This window comes from Grammomys surdaster, unplaced genomic scaffold (assembly GCF_004785775.1).
Source record: "Grammomys surdaster isolate TR1022 unplaced genomic scaffold, NIH_TR_1.0 319, whole genome shotgun sequence".
Classification (NCBI taxonomy): domain Eukaryota; kingdom Metazoa; phylum Chordata; class Mammalia; order Rodentia; family Muridae; genus Grammomys; species Grammomys surdaster.
The window spans coordinates 55,812-74,789 of record NW_021604738.1 but is presented as its reverse complement, the minus strand read 5'-3'; the positions used below and the strand labels follow the sequence as shown (position 1 = coordinate 74,789).

Here is an 18,978-nt window from a genome sequence, read left to right as displayed (position 1 = left end):
TCAGCTTGGACACTTAGGTGTTTCTTAGCTTGTGCAGGCAAATCTCTGCTGTATCTGACTTGGAGCACGACGCCCCCGTAGCCTTCTGACTCCCCCACACCTCCCCAATAACCTTTGGGCAAGTCTGGACTGAACTCAATGATTTTGAAAAAGTCAAAAGGCTTTTTCTTTGTTTTTGTTTCGTTTTTTAAAAACTTTGCAGAGTGGAGAAGATTAATGGGGGAGGGGAGTTCTTGCCAAATAAGCTATGTATGGGCTGGATGCTTCTATACGTTGTCCATCCCAGTTTCCCAGAAATAAGTGTTTCTGTTCAGTTCTTAATCTCATGCCAAAATCAAGGAGTTGGGGAGAGGAGGGAGGTCACAGAAAGTCAGGTATGAGGGAAGGTTAAAGAATCTCAGCCCTGAACCCTTCTATCAGACCCCCCTCAGACATCCTCAGGGTCTTCAAGATTGTCACAGTGGGAAACCCCTCCCATTCAAGGCCCAGGCTGGACTGAGGGGCTTCGTGAAGAGGTCGGTGGGAGGCGGGGGCTGGGGGCAGTTTCTCTCCTCGCTTGTCAACTTGTAGATTCACAGAAAAAGGAAATGGCAGTTTTAAATAAAGAGATTTCTTTTTCCCCTGGGTTTAGTTGAGAATTTTTTTTTCCAAAAACAAAAAAAAACTCCCCCAAAAGAGTAATTCTTACAAAGCTCTAAGAGGTTTGGGGCCAGCCCTCACTACAAAGATGTATCCAGAATGACAACAGACCATGTTGCCTAACCTGCCCAGGTCAAGACAGAGCACTAGTGAACCTCTGGGACCCATGAATGTGGTGGGCTGAAGGAAATGAGGTCGTATTGGTGTAGAATCCAACCCCAGGGAGACGCTGTGCCTGGAGGCTGCCAGGGCCCTCAGGTGGGGTGAGGTTGCTTCTAGTACCTGAAGGACTCTTGTCCGAGAAGCATGGATTCCTGGCATTCTCTGACAGAACAAGATGGGAGATGGGGGCAGGGTAGAGGGTGCAAGCCCCACCTAGGGCAGCCGCCAGAGTGGGAAGAGGGGCAGACAGAACCAGGAGCCTGGGAAGGAAACACCATGCCGGCAGGGACAGCAGCTGGAGCCTGGGTGCTGGCTCTTGCTCTGTGGGGTGAGCCACTCCCAGCCCCACCAACTCTCCCCCTCAGCAGCCCTGCTCCCACCCCCCTAGTACCTCCTTTCTCCATAGAAATCCCCCTGAACCTGGGTACCACTTTCCAAAGACCCTCACCCTCCCTGTCCTACACCAACCAGCCCCACCTCTCCCCTTCCACCTTCCTACAACGATGCTACCACCCAGGAGCCGTAGCTGGTGGTCAGAACATCACAGCCCGGATTGGAGAGCCACTTGTGCTAAGCTGTAAGGGGGCCCCTAAGAAGCCACCCCAGCAGCTAGAATGGAAACTGGTAAGCAGGACCCCATACTCACCTGGCCACTCACTCAACCTCAGGAGCTATCCTTGAGGGTCCCCAGCATCCCATCCTGCCTAGGTAGTTCTTGCCCAGAGGGACCAGCCTGCTTAGGTTTTTCTCTTCTTTGCAGAACACAGGAAGGACTGAAGCTTGGAAGGTCCTCTCTCCCCAGGGAGGCCCATGGGACAGTGTGGCTCGAATCCTCCTCAATGGTTCCCTCCTCCTTCCAGCTATGGGAATTGTCGATGAGGGAACTTTCCGGTGTCGGGCAACTAACAGGCACGGGAAGGAGGTCAAGTCCAACTACCGAGTCCGAGTCTACCGTAAGGCTTCCTGGCCTCTGCTCAGTCACTTTGAATTTAACAAAAAGCCTTCATTTACCCCTGACCCTTGACTCTTAACCCTGGTGTGTCTGGACCTCTGATCTCCACTGCCCTTCCTCCCATTGCTGGAGTGTGAGACCCTCCAAAGGCAGGCTTATGACTGAATTTTCCCTCCAGAGATTCCTGGGAAGCCAGAGATTGTGGATCCTGCCTCTGAACTCACAGCCAGTGTCCCTAATAAGGTAGAAAAACAAGAAAATAGAGAGGGCCCTTTGAATGCAGATGTGTGCCTACATTGCCTTCCACAGAGTCAGAGGGTGAGGTCCCCATTCTTCCTCCAGGTGGGCACCTGTGTGTCTGAGGGAAGCTACCCTGCAGGGACCCTTAGCTGGTACTTGGATGGGAAACTTCTGATTCCTGACGGCAAAGGTGAGAGACAGGGTGCCCTACACCCAGCTCCCTTCTTCTGCTGTCCCTCCATACCATTCTGGGCGTTTGACCTCACTGCACCCACTGCAGGAACAATTGTGAAGGAAGACACCAGGAGAGACCCTGACACAGGACTCTTCACACTGCGGTCAGAGCTGACAGTGACCCCAGCCCCAGGAGGAGCCACCCATCCTACCTTCTCCTGCAGCTTCAGCCTGGGCCTTCCCCGGCGCAGACCCCTAAACACAGCCCCCATCCAGCCCCGAGTCAGGGGTGGGTACGGAGGGAGGCAGGGGTCAATCCCGGGACCATCAGGCCGGCTGCCAGGTGTCCTGATGGACTTCATGCCCATCCCCACCCAGAGCCCGTGCCTCCAGAGGGCATTCAGCTGCTGGTTGAGCCTGAAGGTGGAACAGTTCCTCCCGGTGGGACTGTGACCTTGACCTGTGCCATCTCTGCCCAGCCCCCTCCTCAGATCCACTGGATAAAAGATGTGAGTGCCTGGGAAGGCCTGAGATCGAGAACGGCAGGCAGGGAACTAACGCCCGGACGGGCAGCCTGAGAGCCGGGCGGGCTGGGAGACGGAATAGTGCGGCTGTGGAGATGAAGAGTCCAGGATGTGTGGGCGGGGTGTCTAACAGTCTCCTGACCCTTTCCCACCAGGGCGCACCCCAGCCCCGTGCCCCCAGCCCCGTGCTGCGCCTCCCTGAGGTAGGGCATGAGGATGAGGGCATCTATAGCTGCGTGGCCACCCACCCTAGCCACGGACCTCAGGAAAGCCCTCCTGTCAGCATCAGGGTCACAGGTAACCCCTCCCCAAATCCCAGGGACAGGCAGGGACAGGGGGAGGGGGGAAGGCTGGGGTGAGGGACACAAGACTCCAACTCCCTACCCCCTCAGATGTGAACCCCAATAGCCACGCCACCCCTTCCTCAGTGCACCCAAAAGCGTGTCAGGAGGGAAGTCCAGCTTCTCCACTGAGGGGGGATGCCACTGGGCCTAAGTTCAAGTCTTCCCTCTGACCACTTTTTTTTCTTCCAGAAACCGGCGATGAGGGGCCAGCTGCAGGTGAGGGACTGAAGTCAGAAGCGTAGGGCTGCGGCGTGTAACTGGGGTCACGAGGAAGGAGCTGTGTGTGCTAGAGCTCTGCCCTCAATCTTCCCTATGTCCCTACAGGCTCTGTGGGTGGGTCTGGGCTGGGTACGCTAGCCCTGGCCTTGGGGATCCTGGGAGGCCTGGGAATAGCCGCCCTGCTCGTTGGGGCCATCCTGTGGCGAAAACGACAAGCCGGACTCGAGGAGAGGTGAGTGAAAGCCTACGGTTTCCAGGCAGCAAGTGAGGGCTGTCACAGCAGGCCAGTGGAATGCCACAACACTGTTCCTTCTCAGGAAGGCCCCAGAAAGTCAGGAGGACGAGGAGGAGCGCGCAGGGCTCAATCAGTCGGAAGAAGCTGAGACGCCAGATAACGGTGCAGGGGGACCTTAAGAGCACCCAGGCAGACCCTGTCTCACTCTTTCGACTTGCCCTTCAGTTGTGCTGGCCCCGCAGCTCCCCGTGTATGATCCCAATTTGACCTTGAGGCACTTTCTTCTCCAACCAGAGCCCACATGATCCATGCTGAGTAAACACCTGACAAATGTCGCCGGCTTGTTGTCTGTGTGCGGGAGAGAGGCAACCTCACTCCGGCATCCCTGGGGACCTTGCAGGGAGGGACCCACTCCATGCCTCACACCATACCAACGTCTACTCAGGCTGGTCAGAGTGGCACTGTCCTGGAAGGAGAGACTGGGGAGACTTCCCAACAGTGCATTTCACCTTTTTTATTATTATTTGAATTTGTAATAAAGGAGGTAGTGAGGGATGGAAAGAGACACTCAAAAAGAGTCAAAATTCATATTAGACAGTGAAGGGAGAAAAATTAAATTAAGTCAAGTGGAGGAGTTGAGGAGAGCCCACCTTTAAACACCAAATCAAGAAATCTGGGGGAAAGCAAAGGATTGGGAGAGGGGAGAACTGGACACCTGTCTGTCTGTCCGTCCTCCAGGCTGGGAGTGTCTGTGCTACTGGGCCAGCAGTACACAGCAGCAGGCAATCCCATCATAAGGAGACTGGTCACTCCTCCCCATCCCCTCCTGAGGGAGGTCTCAGCAGACAGAGATAGGTCATGGAAGTACGGGGGTCGTCCAAAAGCAAGGGAGGGCCAGCAAGGGACTCCCAATACTGATTTTCCTCTAGCTGGAGGTGGGTGGGGAGGAGACACCGCTCAAATACTGAGCAGCCAGAAAAAGAAAAAGATGGCGAGGAACAGGAACAGGGAATCTTGCCAGCTGGAGGCCGGGTGACCCTGTCCCAGATCCACACCTGTAGGGGAAAGGTAAGCTTCAAAAGCTTGTCGGGCCAGGAGAGGGCTCTGGTGGAAGATTAGGGAAAATATTTACCTGCGCCCCTTCGGAAAGGCTCGTGGGCATTGAACACGGTGGTGAAAAAGCCAAAGGGGAAGGCACCAACACCAAAGGAGAAGTGGAATCCCCCGGCATCACCGAATGGCTGGAACCCCTAGGGAGGCAGGGAAGATCAGGGAAACCCACAGGCTTGGGCATCAGAGGGATACAGCAGTACAAGGAGACTCACCCCTCTGCTCTCTGGAGCTGGTCGTCGGCCCTGAGGACGGGGTGGAGTTTTCAATCTGAGAGGAAGGAGAGAGGCAGTCAGCATTCTCACACTCTGTCTTGGGACAGAAGCCTTCATCACCCCCTCAGCATCCTGTCGGGTCTCACCTGGGATCCTGTGGCTTCTGGCTACCTCGCCCATAAAGAGGGACAACCTTCTCCCTGCTGATGCCTGCTTTACACACTGGGCACTCTTGCCGGTCTGGCCGCGTCTCCAGCCACTGGAAAGAAAATACGAAGTGTTTTCAAGAACAAAGAGGGTCTCCGAGCTCCTTGACCCTCCCTGATTCCCAGATTACCTCATGAATACATACCTGATGGAGACAGGGCCAACTGGATGAAAAAAACAAAAAAAAAACAAAAAGCACATGTCAAACTACAGGAAAGAGCTGCAGACCCCAGGACTTGGAAGCCCACTGCCACTGTCCCAGGTACTGCTCCTACAGTGCCACACTTCTCTCCGGACTTCAGACAGCTTCTAGCATACTTGCTAACTTGACTTTTCCAACTTCGCTGATACTCAAAGTTCAAAGGTACTTACATTTGATCCTCAACGTCCTGGACACATTCTATCCTTTTCTCTCTTCCAGTCTCTTCTCTGTCTCTCCCTGTCTCTACACACACACACACACACACACACACACACACACACACACACACACTCCTCCTTCAACCACTCCCCTTTCTGCCTCAGAACTTGACTTCCCAATTCAACAGGTTTCCTTTCAGCCAGAACTCCTGGTCCTAATCCTCCAGACTCCCATGATTAACATACACCCACACTGCTGCTTTCCTTCTTACTTCAAGCTCAGTAAAATCCCTCTCTCCGTGACCCATAACCTCTCCATCTGTCCTTACACAACGCCCTCGTCCCCAGGTTTGACAAACCACCCCTTCCCACATCTCATTTTAATATGGCCCACACCTAGGCCCACGGTCCCTAGATCTTTCCCTCCTCCACCGACAGGCACATTCCCTAAACTGAAAAGTCATCTATTTTTTAATCTCAACAGCTGGGTAGATCTAACGGGGTACTGTGGTTCAGGTCTCACATGCAGGAATATATAGTACCCCCCATTTCCCATCCCTCATAACGTCACACACCAGCTCCTAAGACCCTCCCTTCCAGACTGCGCATCTGCACAGACGTGACCCTTCCCGCTCCCCCATCTCATATACACATACCAGCAAAGATACAAGTCCCCACTTCAGGCCTCCCCTACGTGTATGTGGGGCGGGGATGGGGGACCCTTGGGTCATCGGGAAAAAAACTGCATGGTCCCCGCTCTCGACCTCCCCAGCACACAGATGGGCCCCGTCGCCTCACTCCAAGCCCCTGACTCGGATTCTCACCAATACAGGTGGCCACACACGCTGACCACAGCTTCGCGAGCTGTCTCCAGACATATATTACATTCGAAGGTCGCGCTCGCCCCGCCCCGCTCGCGATTTGGCCCTTCGGGGCCCCCGTCCTCTTCCTCTGCTGCTGCCATGGCAAGTTCTGCTTCGCCCCCACGTAGCCCTCAGGACCCCCAGGCACAGACACATAGACACTCACACACAGCGCACACACACTCACGCCCCAACAAAGCGGGACCGCCTTCTGCCCACGATCGTTGGGCAGACTTCAAGGTTTTCTCATCAGTATTGGTCGAGGTGCCTGCCAATCATACAGGATTCAAAGGACACGATTGACCCAAAGGGTGGGGGCGGGAAAAGGTGTGGGTCCAACCCTTGCGCGATGATGATTGGCTGATCAGGCTTCAGTCACTATGCACTGCCGCGGGATTGGTAATAATGAGCTAGGCCGTGTGTTGTCGCTCGGCTACAGAGGCTCTGATTCGTCTGTACAGCTGCCAGTCATAACCAAAGCTCAGAAGGGATTGGCTGAGGCCTACGGAACTCGCCCACTCTGAGCCGCTTTCTTTCCTTCTCTTCCTCTTTTGAAGAATGTCCGGGTTCCTATTGGACTTTCGAGCGAATGGTTCCGAATCAAATGATTGGCTGGCGAGACACGGAAGGATGAGCATGCGCAATAAGCGGGGAAGGGGGGCGTGGAATGGGCCAACCCGACGATCACTCTATCTCGTCACCATGGCAACCCCTCCGCTATTGGCGGGGCCTAGAGTTCAAAGGCTTTGGCTCGACCTCATCCGGGTCTTTCGTCCGGGACACGCACACTCTCTCTCCGCTTGATTGGGCGGTTTACTTCGCCGCTGATTGGCCGAGATCCCGGAGAGACGGTGTAGAGCTCGGGGTGGCATAAAAGGGCAGAAGTACCAGGGTCGCAGGGTTCAAGATGGCTCCGGCCTCCTTGGGTGACGTAGAGGGGAGACCTTGGGTCCGCCCCTCCCTCTTGGAGAAGCGGGGAGCAGAGCTGGGGCTAGCCCGACGTGTGGATGGTGCGGCCGTCGGTCTGTGGCGCTGCTGTTAACCCCGCTCTCTCGGTTGGACGACTCAGCCTCTCTAGGTGATTCTCACGGCAGGACCGAGCCAAAGGCTCGCCGCTGTGATGTGACACGGCAGACCACAGTGGACCTCCGTCCTAAACCTTAAGAGCAGGAAAGGACTGGTTCCACCCCCTTATGAGTGGGCGCCCAAAGACCAGAGCCCGACTCTTAGGTGACCCGCCGCCGCAGGATGGTGTAGATCCGCCCCTTGCTTGTAATTTGCCCTGCAGTGATTTGGATCTTCTTCCTGGCTGGACCGCTGGCAGCTTGGGCCTTTCCTACACTCAGTGACCCTCACTGTGGCCCAAGGCCCAGAATTAGGTAACAGTCCTCTCACTACCAAGGGATCTCTTCATCAAGTCATGTAAATCATCCAGGGCAAAGGTGTCCATGGGCGGGCGACAATAACAGTCTAGCTAAGGATTGTCCAATACCTTGATTAAAAGGCCCTGTGTGACTGAGGAATAAAGAAAGGTGAGAAGCTGGGACTCTCGGGTACGGAGAAGCGAAGATTCTGGAGTGTCGAAGAGGTTTAGATGCTCAAGTGACTATGGAGGTAGGAGTATGGAGCCGTCCAGAGTATGAGGAAGAGGGAAGGTTTGGCCAGTCGGATACACGGCTCATCCCGTCACTCCATCACCCGTAGGAAGCAGTGTTTTATTGCTCAAATTCCATCGAAAGGAAGGACTTAAGATTCTTACAAGGCTCAAACTCTGGGTACTCCTCCCCCAGGCTCTCACGTGCTGCTATTGCAAGCATACCCCCCACCAAAGCCAGCAGCCAGCTTGTGTGTCGAGGGGAGGGGTTGCCTCCGACTGGGTGAATGAAGAACTAGGAAAGTACGTAGGCAAACAAGCTTGAAAGGGAGAGAAAGGTCAGAGGGCCCCTTTATCTTTAAAGACCTAAGGTGGGTGGAGGAGATGGACACCCGGGACAAAGGGCAAGCGGACAGAAAGCTGGAGAGCTATTCAGGGAAAGCCGGAGTCCTGGACAAAAAAAGGTGAACCCGATGCTTGAACCCAGAAGGTACTTCACAAACGTTTTGTGGCTGAATGGAGGTGGTGGTGGGGGGCAGGAAAAGGGGGCGTTTGGGGGAATCCTAGAGTTACAGAGCGCTGGGGTTCAAAGAAAGGCAACGACGGGGTCAGAGAGCGTGCGAGCGAAGCCAGACGATGCGGAGGGAGAGAGGGGGGGGGGAGCCAGGGTCCCAGGTGCTGAAGCCGCGGACCGAGCGAGCGACGTAGCTGACCGAGGCCGCGAGCGCCACTGAGCACCCCGGGGCGGGGCCGGCGAGAGGCCTGGCAGGCGCGGGGAGGAGATGCGGGTCCCCGAAGAGGCGATTGGCGAAGCCCGCTGCCCATCATAGCCCCCCACTTCCTGGCCGGCCCCGGAAGTCAGCGGGCGCTGGGAGGGGTGGGGGAGATAGCGGCGGCCGTAGCCCCGGCCCTCAGAGAGCCGGCAGGGAGGGAGGGAGGGTGTCGGGGGTACGGACCCACCACCACCACCGTTCCTACCGATATGGGCCCAGCTTCCCACTCCCACCACCCCTCCATCGGCCGGGGCTAGGACATCCCCAAATCCTGTCGCCCCCCTTGGCACCGACACCGAGACAGAGATACAGCCAGCCGCCACCACCGCTGCCGCAGCCTGGCTGGGGAGGGGGCCCGTCCCCCAGGCTCCCCGCCCCATTGAGGTGTGGGCGGGAAGGGGGTGGGAGGCTGGGGAGGAGGGGGCCGAGAGGGACGGAGAGGGACGGGGATGGGGAGAGATGGGGCCGGGAGGCCCGGCCGGGGACAGGGGTGCTGGGGAGGGAGAGAGGGGGCCTGAGCGGAAGAATGGGAGCGACGAGGGCTGGGGGCTGGCTCCGGCCGGGGCGGAGGGGCTCGCTCCGAGTGCCAGAGGCGGGCGAGAGGAGGGATGGTAACTCCGAATTGGGGACGGGGGGTGTGGACAAGGGGGCGAGTCTTGGAGAGGGGAATCCCTCCAGGTTTCCCAGCCCTTCTGCTGCGTCTCGGCCCCACATGACTTCTGGGTGGCGGTGAGCGGCCAGGACTGCTTCCCAGGAATGCTGTCAGGCACCCGTTAACCTCCAGGCACAGAAGCGCCTCTCGGGAAGCGGCCTTCCACCCAGAGACCCTCACTCACACACGAGTGTCCCGTGGGAGGCCCCGAGTGCCTTGGATAGGTGGCATAGCTCACGTCCAGCCCTGTGCTCTCCCCGGGCTGTAGAGAAAGACGTTTAAACTCCCAAAAGAATGGCTCTCCTGTTTCACGCCCATGCGTAAAGTTGAGTTTGTGACAGGCTCCAGTGTCAAATTGGTGTGAGGACTTGGCGTGTTACACCTGTTGGGCGTTTGTTTCCACATTGCCTACATGCTCTGTGTCGTCCCCTGTCTGACTTAGCTTAGTCCCTCGGCCTCACAGGTGTTCAGTTGCCGAGAGTGCAGGATTCTTCCTCCCGTGTGGGATTCAGGGTCTTTGGCCCTGTTGCGACCACCGCAGCCTGTTCTACTAGTCGTGGTTCTCCCCAGAGGTCTGCGTGCCCCGTGGTGTGACGACACGTCGGTGTGGCCCAACTATATAGCGTGTACCGGTTGTACCTGCCATTTATTTCGTAAAGTCACTGTCAGTGTGATCGCATGCTCATTAGCCCGTTTGACATTGCAATGTGTTTATGGATCTTCAAACATTTCCGTCTAGAGATGATCATCAGACCATGTGTTAAACAAGTGTTAATTCCGAAAAGTGTATTTTTGTTGCTTTGTTCTGAGATAGAGTCTTACGTAGCCCTGGCTAGCCTGAAGCTCACCTGTCTCTGCCTTCTGAGTGCTGGGATTAAAAGCGCATGCCACCGTGTCCAGCTAAGAATTCTTTTTCTTTTTTATCCCCCACTCCCTGGCAGTTTCACATACCCTAGGCTGGCCTTGAGCTTGACATTTAGCCAAGGCTAGCCTGGTATTCCTTACATGCATGTCTTACAACACCCGTGTCCCAAAGGACCGGTCTTCCTCTGCTTTACTTTGCTGACCACCCGACCTGTCTCTTCCCATCTGTTTCTTTCCATGAGCTGTATTCATAGTCTGAGTCACTGCTTAATGCAAGTCTGCCCTGTGGCGAGCCCCCAGTGCCTGTATTCACGGATGGACCGCTGTCTGCCCCACTCTTTGTACAGTTGGCACATTTGATGACAGGAGTGTGGTGGCATGTTGGTCCCGCCGTGCACACAGTGTGAGATGGCATCTTCGTGATGTGGCTTCTGTCCCCATGGCTTCCCCGTGGCCATGTCTGTTTACAGTGGGCTGCTCCAAGGCTTGTTGATGTGGTCACTATTTGGCGGGATGGGGGTCAGGTGACTTTTGCTAATTAATATACCTAAAGAAGGAAGCCGTCTATGACAAGCAGAGCCGCCCAGAGCCGCCCAGCCCTGGCCTTGCGAGTATAGCTCGGTAGTAGAGCACTTGCCCAGCATTGAAAGTCTTGGCACCGCAGAAGCAAAATGAGAAGAAGCAGAAACGAGTCACACTGCCTAGCATCAGCTGAACAATTGTGGTCGTGTCTGTTACCAAATAATCCCTTCACCAAGATTTGCTGGGCACCGTGTGTACCTGCTTCTGTCTGGGCATTGGAAGTAAGACATAATCCCTGGCCTGAAGTCTCTTACGGTCTGGAGGAAGCTGGGCAGGAAAAAAACCCAGTGAACGTTTACCCAAAGCCTGTTATCATCATCAGTAGTTGTCAAAGCCAGCGAACGTCCCACTTACCTGGAAGGCACGTTAACATACAGGTTGGCCTGGCGCAGGGCCTCACGAAGTATGGGTGAGGCTCACAAATTTATATCTCTACGCCTTGACAACCACTGATCGTGCCAGCGTGGTGGCACACACCTTTGGTCTCAGCACTCAGGAGGTGCAGGCAGGAGCATCTTTCGTGACCACTCTGGGGATATGCTAGAGCAATTGAGAAAATTTGTAACGAAATCGTGGGCCTGTCCAGGTTCCAAAAGACATTGGAAAGCCGGGCTGGGTGAAGCAAGAGGTGGCAGGGCCTGCCAGCCAGAAGGAACAGTGTGCTCAGCACACAGAAGCATGTGGGTCTGTGGCAAACCTGGGCATGTGAAGTCAACTGTTTTGGAGATGGGGGTCACAGAAGCGCAAGTCAACTTTTCAAAAAAGGCCTTTTGGAGAGACTTGTTCAGATTGAGGTGACAGCGTCTCTGGCAGCCACATGAGGAGGGGTGAAGGGCACACTGACTGCAAGCAGTGTACAGCCCAGGGATTGAAGATGCTGGGCAGAGCAGTTAGAAAGCCCACTGTTTCCAGTTCTGGCGGGTAAGGGTGGGGGCGGGCCTTCCTCTGAAAGGAAGAGCCTTTGGCCTACTTGGAGAGACAGGTATAGAACTGCCTTTTTATCACCTGTGAGGCTGCCTCCAGCAGTGGGGCAGAGTGGAGTACAGAGGAAGGGCCCAGAAGGCAGGTTCTGCGTGTTCTCCTTCATATCTTCCTGCTTGAACCTCTTCCTGTCCTGGCAGGGATTAAAAGTTCCTTTTACTGTATTTCCTTGTTATGGCCTCTCACACAATTCTGCCCGCCCTCGTTGCCTCCATGAGGCTAGGAGGAGAGACCGAAAGGCTGGGTTTGTGCCTGTCTGTGGAAGCGAGTTGGTATGTTGGCTGTAGGGGCACAAAGGTCTCCACTCGGGGAGAAGAGAGTCTTCTAGTCATGGATTTACTGTATCTGTCACCTGGTTTGAGAGTAAATTTGTGTTTGTGTGTCAGTGTATTAGCCTTGGCATGCCAAGAGTTTTGTATCTGTGACATGAGCCTCTGTTCCTGTTCCTCAGTGTTTGTCGGGCATTGTTTCCACGTCTTGAGTGTGTGTGTGGGGGGGTGCTCGTGTGTGTGTGTGTGTGTGTGTGTGTGTCCATGCGGTGACAGTATGGTAGGATTAGGTTTTACCTAGGCTGCCCGGCTCCTCTGCAGGCAGCAGCTTCTGCCGGGCAGCCTGAGGTAAAGCTCTTCCCTAGAGCCATTTCCTGTGAAAGCAGTGAAGCAAATTGTAAACTACTAGGTGGACCATACATAGGGTTTACCATAGACCAGCGATATCCACCAGACAGAAAATGGGGCTGCCCTTTAGTTTTAAACTTTTAATAACCACAGGCAAAGAGAAACAGTGAGGTTCATTTTGTTAGTGTCTTTAACCGAAGCCAGAAGAACCAGAAGGAGTTGGTAAAAGATTAGGTCAGGTAGTAGGACTCTTAGCTTGTGTGCACAGGTCGCTCGCTCCGCACTGGGAGGTGGGGTGAGAATTAATGGGATGGCTTACCTGTCTGTTTTTCACCTAGAATCCTCAAGAGCCTGGTGTTCATTTAACAATCTCAGTCCCTCCCCATTGGAAGTGGACGGTACACGTATAAACTATTTGTCCAGAGCAGGTTGTGATGCCCCGTGCCTGTCACCTCGGCATGTGTGAGACAGAGGAGTGTTGGTCACTATGAATTAGAGCCCAGCCTGGGCTACAGAGTTCAAGGTCAGCTTGAATTGGAATGAAACTTTGCCTCAAAAAGCATAGTGCTTCCCAGCCACTGCATTAGCCACCGTGTTAGCCACCAGTGTCGCTCCCTGCTGTGCCCCTTCACTTACCTGAGAGTGCATGTGTTTGTGGCTCTTGTCTGTCTGCATCTAGAGTCCTGGAACAGCAGAGAAGAGCTGTCTGACTGGGTTCCTCCCCATTCTGGATCCTTGGAACATCTTTCGGCTTTGCCCATTGTGCCTGGTTAACCAGGCTCCTCCTGTCCACAGGTGACTAGAATGGAGCTGTGGCCCGGGGCCTGGACGGCGCTGCTGCTGCTGCTCCTCCTGCTGTCCACCCTGTGGTTCTGCAGCTCCAGTGCCAAGTATTTCTTCAAGATGGCCTTCTACAACGGCTGGATCCTCTTCCTGGCTATACTCGCAATCCCCGTGTGCGCCGTGCGAGGACGCAATGTCGAGAACATGAAGTAAGAGTCGGAGGGGTGAGGAGTGGTGGGTCCCGAGGGGGAGAAGGGAGTGGGGGATTGGCAGGGGAGAAGAACCCAGACACAAACCCAGAGACAAGGATGGGGGAGAGGACACAGAGGTGTCCAGAATGTGAGGAGTAGGTAGGGGGCACAGAGGCGGGTAAGTGGGTGTCAGTGGATCCCACCGGGCCCCCTTGCCGTGACCCCACAGGATCTTGCGTCTGATGCTGCTCCACATCAAATACCTGTATGGGATCCGAGTGGAGGTGCGGGGGGCTCACCACTTCCCTCCCACGCAGCCCTACGTTGTTGTGTCCAACCACCAGAGTTCCCTCGACCTGCTTGGTGAGGCCTCACAGGGCCCGGTCCTCTGCAGAGCCTTCTCTTCTGGCCCCTCCCCACACCTGCTTCTCCCTCTTCTTGGGTGTCACCCTTCCTTGGGCCTCCTTCCCTTGGGGTGGGTCACCCGTCCTCAGCAGGTTACCTGTGTCAGCTTCCTTCGTTTCTCAGGCCTTTTCCAACCCACTCTTCAGTGTGTGTGGGTGGTGACCTGGGGTGGGTGGCGGTGCCTCCTACGATGCTGCTTGTGCCCTGATCCATCCCCCATCCCCCACCCCTGCCAAGGAATGATGGAGGTACTGCCAGATCGCTGTGTGCCCATTGCCAAGCGTGAGCTACTTTGGGCTGGCTCTGCCGGGCTGGCCTGCTGGCTGGCAGGAGTCATCTTCATTGACCGGAAGCGCACAGGAGATGCCATCAGTGTCATGTCTGAGGTGGCCCAGACCCTGCTCACCCAGGATGTGAGTCTTCCTCAGATGGGGGTTTGTGGACTAGGGAGTCAGTGCTGTGTCCTTATCACAGCGTGGCAGCTGTTGACCCTCCTTACATGTTTACTGCCTCTCCATCAGGTGAGAGTCTGGGTTTTTCCTGAAGGAACGAGAAACCACAATGGCTCCATGCTGCCCTTCAAACGAGGCGCCTTCCACCTTGCAGTCCAGGCCCAGGTGATCACAGCATCTGCTCGCCTGCCCGCCCGTTAGCACCCAACCCACTGCTCCCTGCCCAGGACTCAGGTGCTCACTGCTCTGTCCCTCTCAGGTCCCCATCGTCCCCATCGTCATGTCCTCCTACCAAGACTTCTACTCCAAAAAGGAACGGCGCTTCACCTCGGGTGAGTTCACCGATTGACGCCTCTGGGCAGGGTGTAGCCAGGAAGCGCTTGGGAGGCTTCGGAATGTCCCTGAGGCGGGGGATCTTAAGTACCCACTGGGCATGGCAGGTAGGTAAGTACCCGTCTCTCCCAGAGGACTACTGTCACGGTCTGAGGGGGACAGAGTTGCTGGTGTGTGCAGAGCTGGACCCATGACTGCAGTGTGACAGAGGCCTGGGGAGTTTGTCACTGTTGGTCAGAACAGGACGGTGGAGGGAAGGCGCAGTAGTGGGATTGCCCTACAGTTGGCCAGAGTGCTGGTCACACTTGACACTGTTCGTCATGCCACCAGGACGATGTCAGGTGCGGGTGCTGCCCGCAGTGCCCACAGAAGGGCTGACACCAGATGATGTCCCAGCTCTGGCAGACAGAGTCCGGCACTCCATGCTCACCGTCTTCCGGGAGATCTCCACTGATGGCCTGGGTGGTGGCGACTGTCTGAAGAAGCCTGGGGGAGCGGGCGAGGCCCGGCTCTGAGCTCCACCCGTCCTCCCCTTCCTCCTCCCCGTACCTCTGACCCGGGGCCTGGGGCAGGACCAGGCCCTCCTCCCGGGTCCCCACTCCCTACTCTCCCTTTGGAATCCTCAACTTCTGAAGTGAATGTCACTCCGTGCTCTCTCCCTGCCCCACCTGTGGACTCTCCTGTGTGGGTGCAGTCTCCACTCGGAGCCCACCTGCCATCTTGTCTTGTGGGACAGTTGCTTCCCCTCATCTCAAGTGGCTCAGCCGATACAAGGGTGGGAGACATGCCTCCCCAGCCCTTCCCCACTGGTCTCTTTGTGGCCTTCTCTCCCTCTCTGCCCTACACTGGACAGTGGACTCATGCGTTCTGTGGGACATCCATCCTTCACCCCCAAGTCCACAGAGTGACTGGGCTCATCTTCTCGTGAGGACTCCTCATCCTGTGGCTGGAAGCTGAACCTGACACTCCTCACAGGCTCACCTGGGGACTGCCTCGGCACCATCACCCTCAATGGGGCTGTCACCCTCAATGGGGCTGGCTCTTGTAACTCAGAGGTCTCGTCCCTGCCTGTGCCAGGGGCTGAGCACACTCCAGATTCCAATTTCTGGTCCCCCTTGCCTTCCCCCTGCCCTGGGTAGTGGTCTTCAGGGTCCTGGCCCAACACCGTCTAACCAAATTCTGGAGAGGACGACGCCAGAAGCTGCTCTCTGCTCCCTGGAGCCTTAGAGAACCTGACCCAGCAAGAGGGAGAGGAGGGCGCTTAATTTATTTCTTTTTTCTTTTGAGGTACCTCCCTCTCTGAGCCAATTTTCATTTCCTCCCAGTGGCATTGGCCACCCCCTGCCTCCCACTCTAGACCCATTCCTAAAGCCCAGGAGGTAGGCTGGGGGAAGAAGGAACAGGCGGGATCCAGTTTTGTGTGGTTGGTTTTTATTATCTGGATAACAGCAAGCAACTGAAAATAAAAAGAAAGAGAGACGCGGGGTTCTCTGCGGCCCATTGCACCTCAGTGGGTGATACCCAGATCTGAGCCCAGGTTAGCAGTCGTAGCTTCAGTATAAGTTGGTACCCCAGCTACCGTGGGCGTCCTTCGTCATCCGCGGAGGCTTGGCCCCAGGCCGTTGTCCTCACAAGCACCTGGTCAAGGGCAGAGAGGCAAGGTGGCTGTGGTCTGGAGGGAGGGCCCTGCCAGTCACCCAACAATACACAAGTGGCCTGGGGACCAGATCCTGTGTGGGAGGGTTTCAGGAGTGAAATGCTGACTTGAGGCTGGGTCGTGGAGGAGGAGCAGGGGACTCACAGGCACCCAGCCTCTCCTCCAGCAGCAGCACCTGGTCACTGAGGGACTCGATCCTGTCACCCTGGCCCCAAAGCTCAGCCACCTGTTCAGGCCTCAGCTCTTCAGGAGGCACGGGCAGCACCGCTCGAACCCAGGCCCCAGCCTGCGTGGCCCACTACAAAGGAAAGCGGTACCTCAGGACACTGGCATGGTCCCAGCAACACCGGCACCCATGCCTCTCCCAGCCACTTACCTGCTCCAGCCTCTCCAGCCGCCCACGGAGGTCTGCAACCTCCCTGCTCATGGCGCGCTCCTCGCCTTCTGCCTCCCGAACTAGGACAAAGGAGAATGCGAGGGTGGCCTCCCCAGCTGCACGGACCAGGCCCACCCCACAGGTGTCCCACACCCACCCGCCACACTGAGGATGCTGGCACTTGTCGAGGGCTCAGGAGGCCCCCCTGCACAGGTGCGTCCATCGGGACCCAGCACCAGGGGGTGCGGACAGCTGCACACAAAGCTGCCCAGCGTGTTGAGACAGCCGTGAGAGCAGACGGTAAGGCTGGTCCTGCATTCGTCCACATCTAGTTACCAGAAAGAGGAGGGAGCTGGAGGAGGCAGGATGCCAGGGTGGGTGGGGCGATCCCGATCCCAGCACCCACCCCTATTGCCCGTGTTTGTGTGTATGTGTGTGTGTGTGTGTGTGTGTGTGTGTGTGTGGTGGTTGGGGATACCATCCTGCTCACCCACATGGCAGTGCTTCCCCCCCCAGCCTGGGGCACACTCGCACTGGTCTGGTCCACTGCAGACACCTCCATTAAGACAAGGCTTGGAGCAGATAGCTAGGGTGCATTTGAAAAGAGTTAAGATCAGACATGGGGCCAGCTCCCCAGCCACCTCCCACAGCCTGGAGTCCCAGCCTCACCTTCACAGGTGAGAGCTCCTGGGTGTGGCTTCTTCCAGCCCTGGCAGCACATGACGTGTGTCTGCCGTACCTCCCGCCTCACCTCCCGCCAGGCCGCACGGTACGTGGTCCTGGAATGCACGGAATAGGGCATGGACTTCTGGGTTCCCATCCTCGGCTTGGCTCTTGGGGATCCCCTTGAGAGACCCGGGAGGCCTGGGGCTTCAACTCTCACCTGTAGGTGCTACATACGCGCCTTCCAGCACACAGGGTCAGGTAGGGTTTGTACACTGGTTGACTGTAGGACTCGTTGTAACGGAGTGGAACCAGCAGCGTCTGCTTGGAGCACACCCCCAAACTGCAGGCACGCCAGGGAGGAGGGGGAAGACAGGGAGTGTGTCGGCGCCTCAAACAGCCGAGACCAGGCACCCCTCTCCCACCCTTCACCCCACCCCCATCCCAGCATCTCGGCATCTTGCCTTCATTCTGAACTTTCAATTGTCTTCTGTCTGCCCCATGCCAAACCCGATCCCAGCAAAGACCTCCCCCCAGCCCTCCCCATTGGCTGTCACCTTTCTTTGAAAGATCTTCCTTTGGCCCCTTCACCTGTCATCAGTACCAGGAGGAATGAGAGTCCTCGTAGGAAAACACTTAGCTCAGCCCAGGGCCCCATGGCTCCTTCACTCTGAGGGCTGCAGACAGCGGTTACCAGAGCTCGAAACTTCTCCTTGGCTCTCTAGGTGAGGCCCTCCTAAAGCAATCTGAGGTCAGAACATCGACTTTTCCTGAGCCACTCACATGGTCTGCAGCAGTCCGCACATGTAACCGGGATGCCCTGCCAGTACCAAGTCACGATCCCTCCATCCCCAGCCAGGCTCACCCTAATCCACTCCGTGTGCTCATGGCCAGCCTTCCCACACAACCCTTGCACACTGCCTTAGAATTATGTCACCTTCACAAGTGTACACACCTTACACCCAATCCCAAGCATCCTGAACACGTCTCGGCCACCACCGCTCTCCCACAGCCACACAGACCCCAGACATCCTTCACTCAGAATCGCCAGCTGCCTGCATCCGCACCGGAAGGTGAAGTGATGCCACCACTGACTGACCTCCTCTCCCTACATACTCTCTCCTCTTCCTACCTGTTTTCCCCGGTCCAGGAGACTGCAGCTGCAGCAGCCCCAGCAGCAGCTCACACTGGTGGGTGGGCCTCTCTGGCTGAGAAGATGCAAAAGGGCTGGACCACACAGCTGCCTCCCTCCCAGTCCTGCCCCCTCCCACTAGCTCCTCAGACTCAGGCTGGTTGGCTCAATAGTCAGGCCCTGTCTTCCTCACCTTCTCTTCAGCCCAGTGCCACTCCGCAGGACCTACACATCTTTCAGAGGCCCCCAAATTACCGACCCACCAAACCAGAAGTTCCCGGCTCTAATAGCAACCAGTACCCCACCCACTTCAGCCTAACAGACTGTGGGATAATGTGAGGACGGGGAGAGAGGGAGGGAAACAAAGCGAGGGCAGGTCATGGTCAAGTAGGCCAGACCAGCTGAGGAAAGAAAGCAGCTGTCACAGAAGGGCAGGGGCAGCCCAAGGCGCCAAGGGGAAAACTGTCTCCATCTCTCGATGGCATTTGTTGGGGGCTGAGGGGCACCACCCCCAATCCAGAAGAGACAGGGCCCTATTGTCTCAGCCCAAATTCCTCCTCCCAGGCAGAGGGAGACTCACTGTACAGCCCCTCACCCAGTCCTGGCCTCCAAAGGTCAAGGGGGATGACACATGTCCATCATGACCCTCAGCCCCCTCGTCTAGTCTGGGGGTGGCAGG

At 56.5% G+C, this 18,978-nt stretch overlaps 4 protein-coding genes across 6 annotated transcripts; 2 read left to right on the top strand and 2 right to left on the bottom strand.

Moving 5' to 3' along the window:
- Position 1: 1 nt before the first annotated feature.
- On the top strand, positions 2-3,985 carry Ager (advanced glycosylation end-product specific receptor). Of its 2 annotated transcripts, XM_028777982.1 has the most exons (10): positions 2-1,425; positions 1,562-1,754; positions 1,932-1,996; positions 2,096-2,183; positions 2,274-2,456; positions 2,546-2,676; positions 2,847-2,988; positions 3,225-3,251; positions 3,360-3,486; positions 3,572-3,823. In XM_028777982.1, exons 1-10 carry the CDS (start codon positions 946-948, stop codon positions 3,666-3,668), a joined length of 1,533 nt encoding a protein of 510 aa, XP_028633815.1. In that variant the 5' UTR covers positions 2-945; the 3' UTR covers positions 3,669-3,823. The 2 variants fall into 2 exon arrangements, with proteins under 2 accessions (XP_028633815.1, XP_028633814.1); XM_028777981.1 differs by lacking the exon at positions 2-1,425 and having other exon boundaries at positions 1,568-1,754; positions 3,576-3,985.
- Positions 3,984-6,530, bottom strand: Rnf5 (ring finger protein 5). The gene is made up of 6 exons (XM_028777983.1): positions 6,206-6,530; positions 5,167-5,185; positions 4,961-5,073; positions 4,815-4,869; positions 4,622-4,739; positions 3,984-4,544 (listed from the first exon to the last, which is right to left on the bottom strand). The coding sequence occupies exons 1-6, from the start codon at positions 6,343-6,345 to the stop codon at positions 4,447-4,449; spliced, it is 543 nt and encodes a 180-aa protein (XP_028633816.1). The 5' UTR covers positions 6,346-6,530; the 3' UTR covers positions 3,984-4,446.
- Positions 6,531-7,040: 510 nt separating this feature from the next.
- On the top strand, positions 7,041-15,955 carry Agpat1 (1-acylglycerol-3-phosphate O-acyltransferase 1). Of its 2 annotated transcripts, none has more exons than XM_028778004.1 (7): positions 7,041-8,328; positions 13,103-13,299; positions 13,511-13,644; positions 13,924-14,099; positions 14,208-14,303; positions 14,398-14,470; positions 14,802-15,955. In XM_028778004.1, exons 2-7 carry the CDS (start codon positions 13,112-13,114, stop codon positions 14,984-14,986), a joined length of 852 nt encoding a protein of 283 aa, XP_028633837.1. In that variant the 5' UTR covers positions 7,041-8,328; positions 13,103-13,111; the 3' UTR covers positions 14,987-15,955. The 2 variants fall into 2 exon arrangements, with proteins under 2 accessions (XP_028633837.1, XP_028633836.1); XM_028778003.1 differs by lacking the exon at positions 7,041-8,328 and adding an exon at positions 8,727-8,995.
- Positions 15,883-18,555, bottom strand: Egfl8 (EGF like domain multiple 8). The gene is made up of 10 exons (XM_028778001.1): positions 18,493-18,555; positions 18,300-18,375; positions 17,725-17,903; positions 17,388-17,510; positions 17,174-17,283; positions 16,995-17,090; positions 16,662-16,832; positions 16,505-16,584; positions 16,273-16,426; positions 15,883-16,109 (listed from the first exon to the last, which is right to left on the bottom strand). The coding sequence occupies exons 3-10, from the start codon at positions 17,823-17,825 to the stop codon at positions 16,066-16,068; spliced, it is 879 nt and encodes a 292-aa protein (XP_028633834.1). The 5' UTR covers positions 17,826-17,903; positions 18,300-18,375; positions 18,493-18,555; the 3' UTR covers positions 15,883-16,065.
- Positions 18,556-18,978: the final 423 nt, after the last annotated feature.

What these genes read in the sequence shown, in the direction of transcription:
- Egfl8 (XM_028778001.1), bottom strand. Translation starts at nt 17,825, where the DNA reads ATGGGGCCCTGGGCTGAGCTAAGTGTTTTCCTACGAGGACTCTCATTC. An exon ending in GGAAGATCTTTCAAAGAAAG is followed by an intron (nt 17,511 to 17,724) that starts GTGACAGCCAAT and finishes GCGTGCCTGCAG; the next exon opens with TTTGGGGGTGTGCTCCAAGC. An exon ending in GGAGGAGAGGCTGGGTGCCT is followed by an intron (nt 16,110 to 16,272) that starts GTGAGTCCCCTG and finishes GCCCTTGACCAG; the next exon opens with GTGCTTGTGAGGACAACGGC.
- Rnf5 (XM_028777983.1), bottom strand. Translation starts at nt 6,345, where the DNA reads ATGGCAGCAGCAGAGGAAGAGGACGGGGGCCCCGAAGGGCCAAATCGC. An exon ending in CAGAAGCCACAGGATCCCAG is followed by an intron (nt 4,870 to 4,960) that starts GTGAGACCCGAC and finishes CCTTCCTCTCAG; the next exon opens with ATTGAAAACTCCACCCCGTC. An exon ending in CAGCTCCAGAGAGCAGAGGG is followed by an intron (nt 4,740 to 4,814) that starts GTGAGTCTCCTT and finishes CTGCCTCCCTAG; the next exon opens with GGGTTCCAGCCATTCGGTGA.
- Agpat1 (XM_028778004.1), top strand. Translation starts at nt 13,112, where the DNA reads ATGGAGCTGTGGCCCGGGGCCTGGACGGCGCTGCTGCTGCTGCTCCTC. An exon ending in CGCAATGTCGAGAACATGAA is followed by an intron (nt 13,300 to 13,510) that starts GTAAGAGTCGGA and finishes GTGACCCCACAG; the next exon opens with GATCTTGCGTCTGATGCTGC. An exon ending in AGACCCTGCTCACCCAGGAT is followed by an intron (nt 14,100 to 14,207) that starts GTGAGTCTTCCT and finishes CCTCTCCATCAG; the next exon opens with GTGAGAGTCTGGGTTTTTCC.
- Ager (XM_028777982.1), top strand. Translation starts at nt 946, where the DNA reads ATGGATTCCTGGCATTCTCTGACAGAACAAGATGGGAGATGGGGGCAG. An exon ending in CAGCCAGTGTCCCTAATAAG is followed by an intron (nt 1,997 to 2,095) that starts GTAGAAAAACAA and finishes TTCTTCCTCCAG; the next exon opens with GTGGGCACCTGTGTGTCTGA. An exon ending in AGATCCACTGGATAAAAGAT is followed by an intron (nt 2,677 to 2,846) that starts GTGAGTGCCTGG and finishes CTTTCCCACCAG; the next exon opens with GGCGCACCCCAGCCCCGTGC.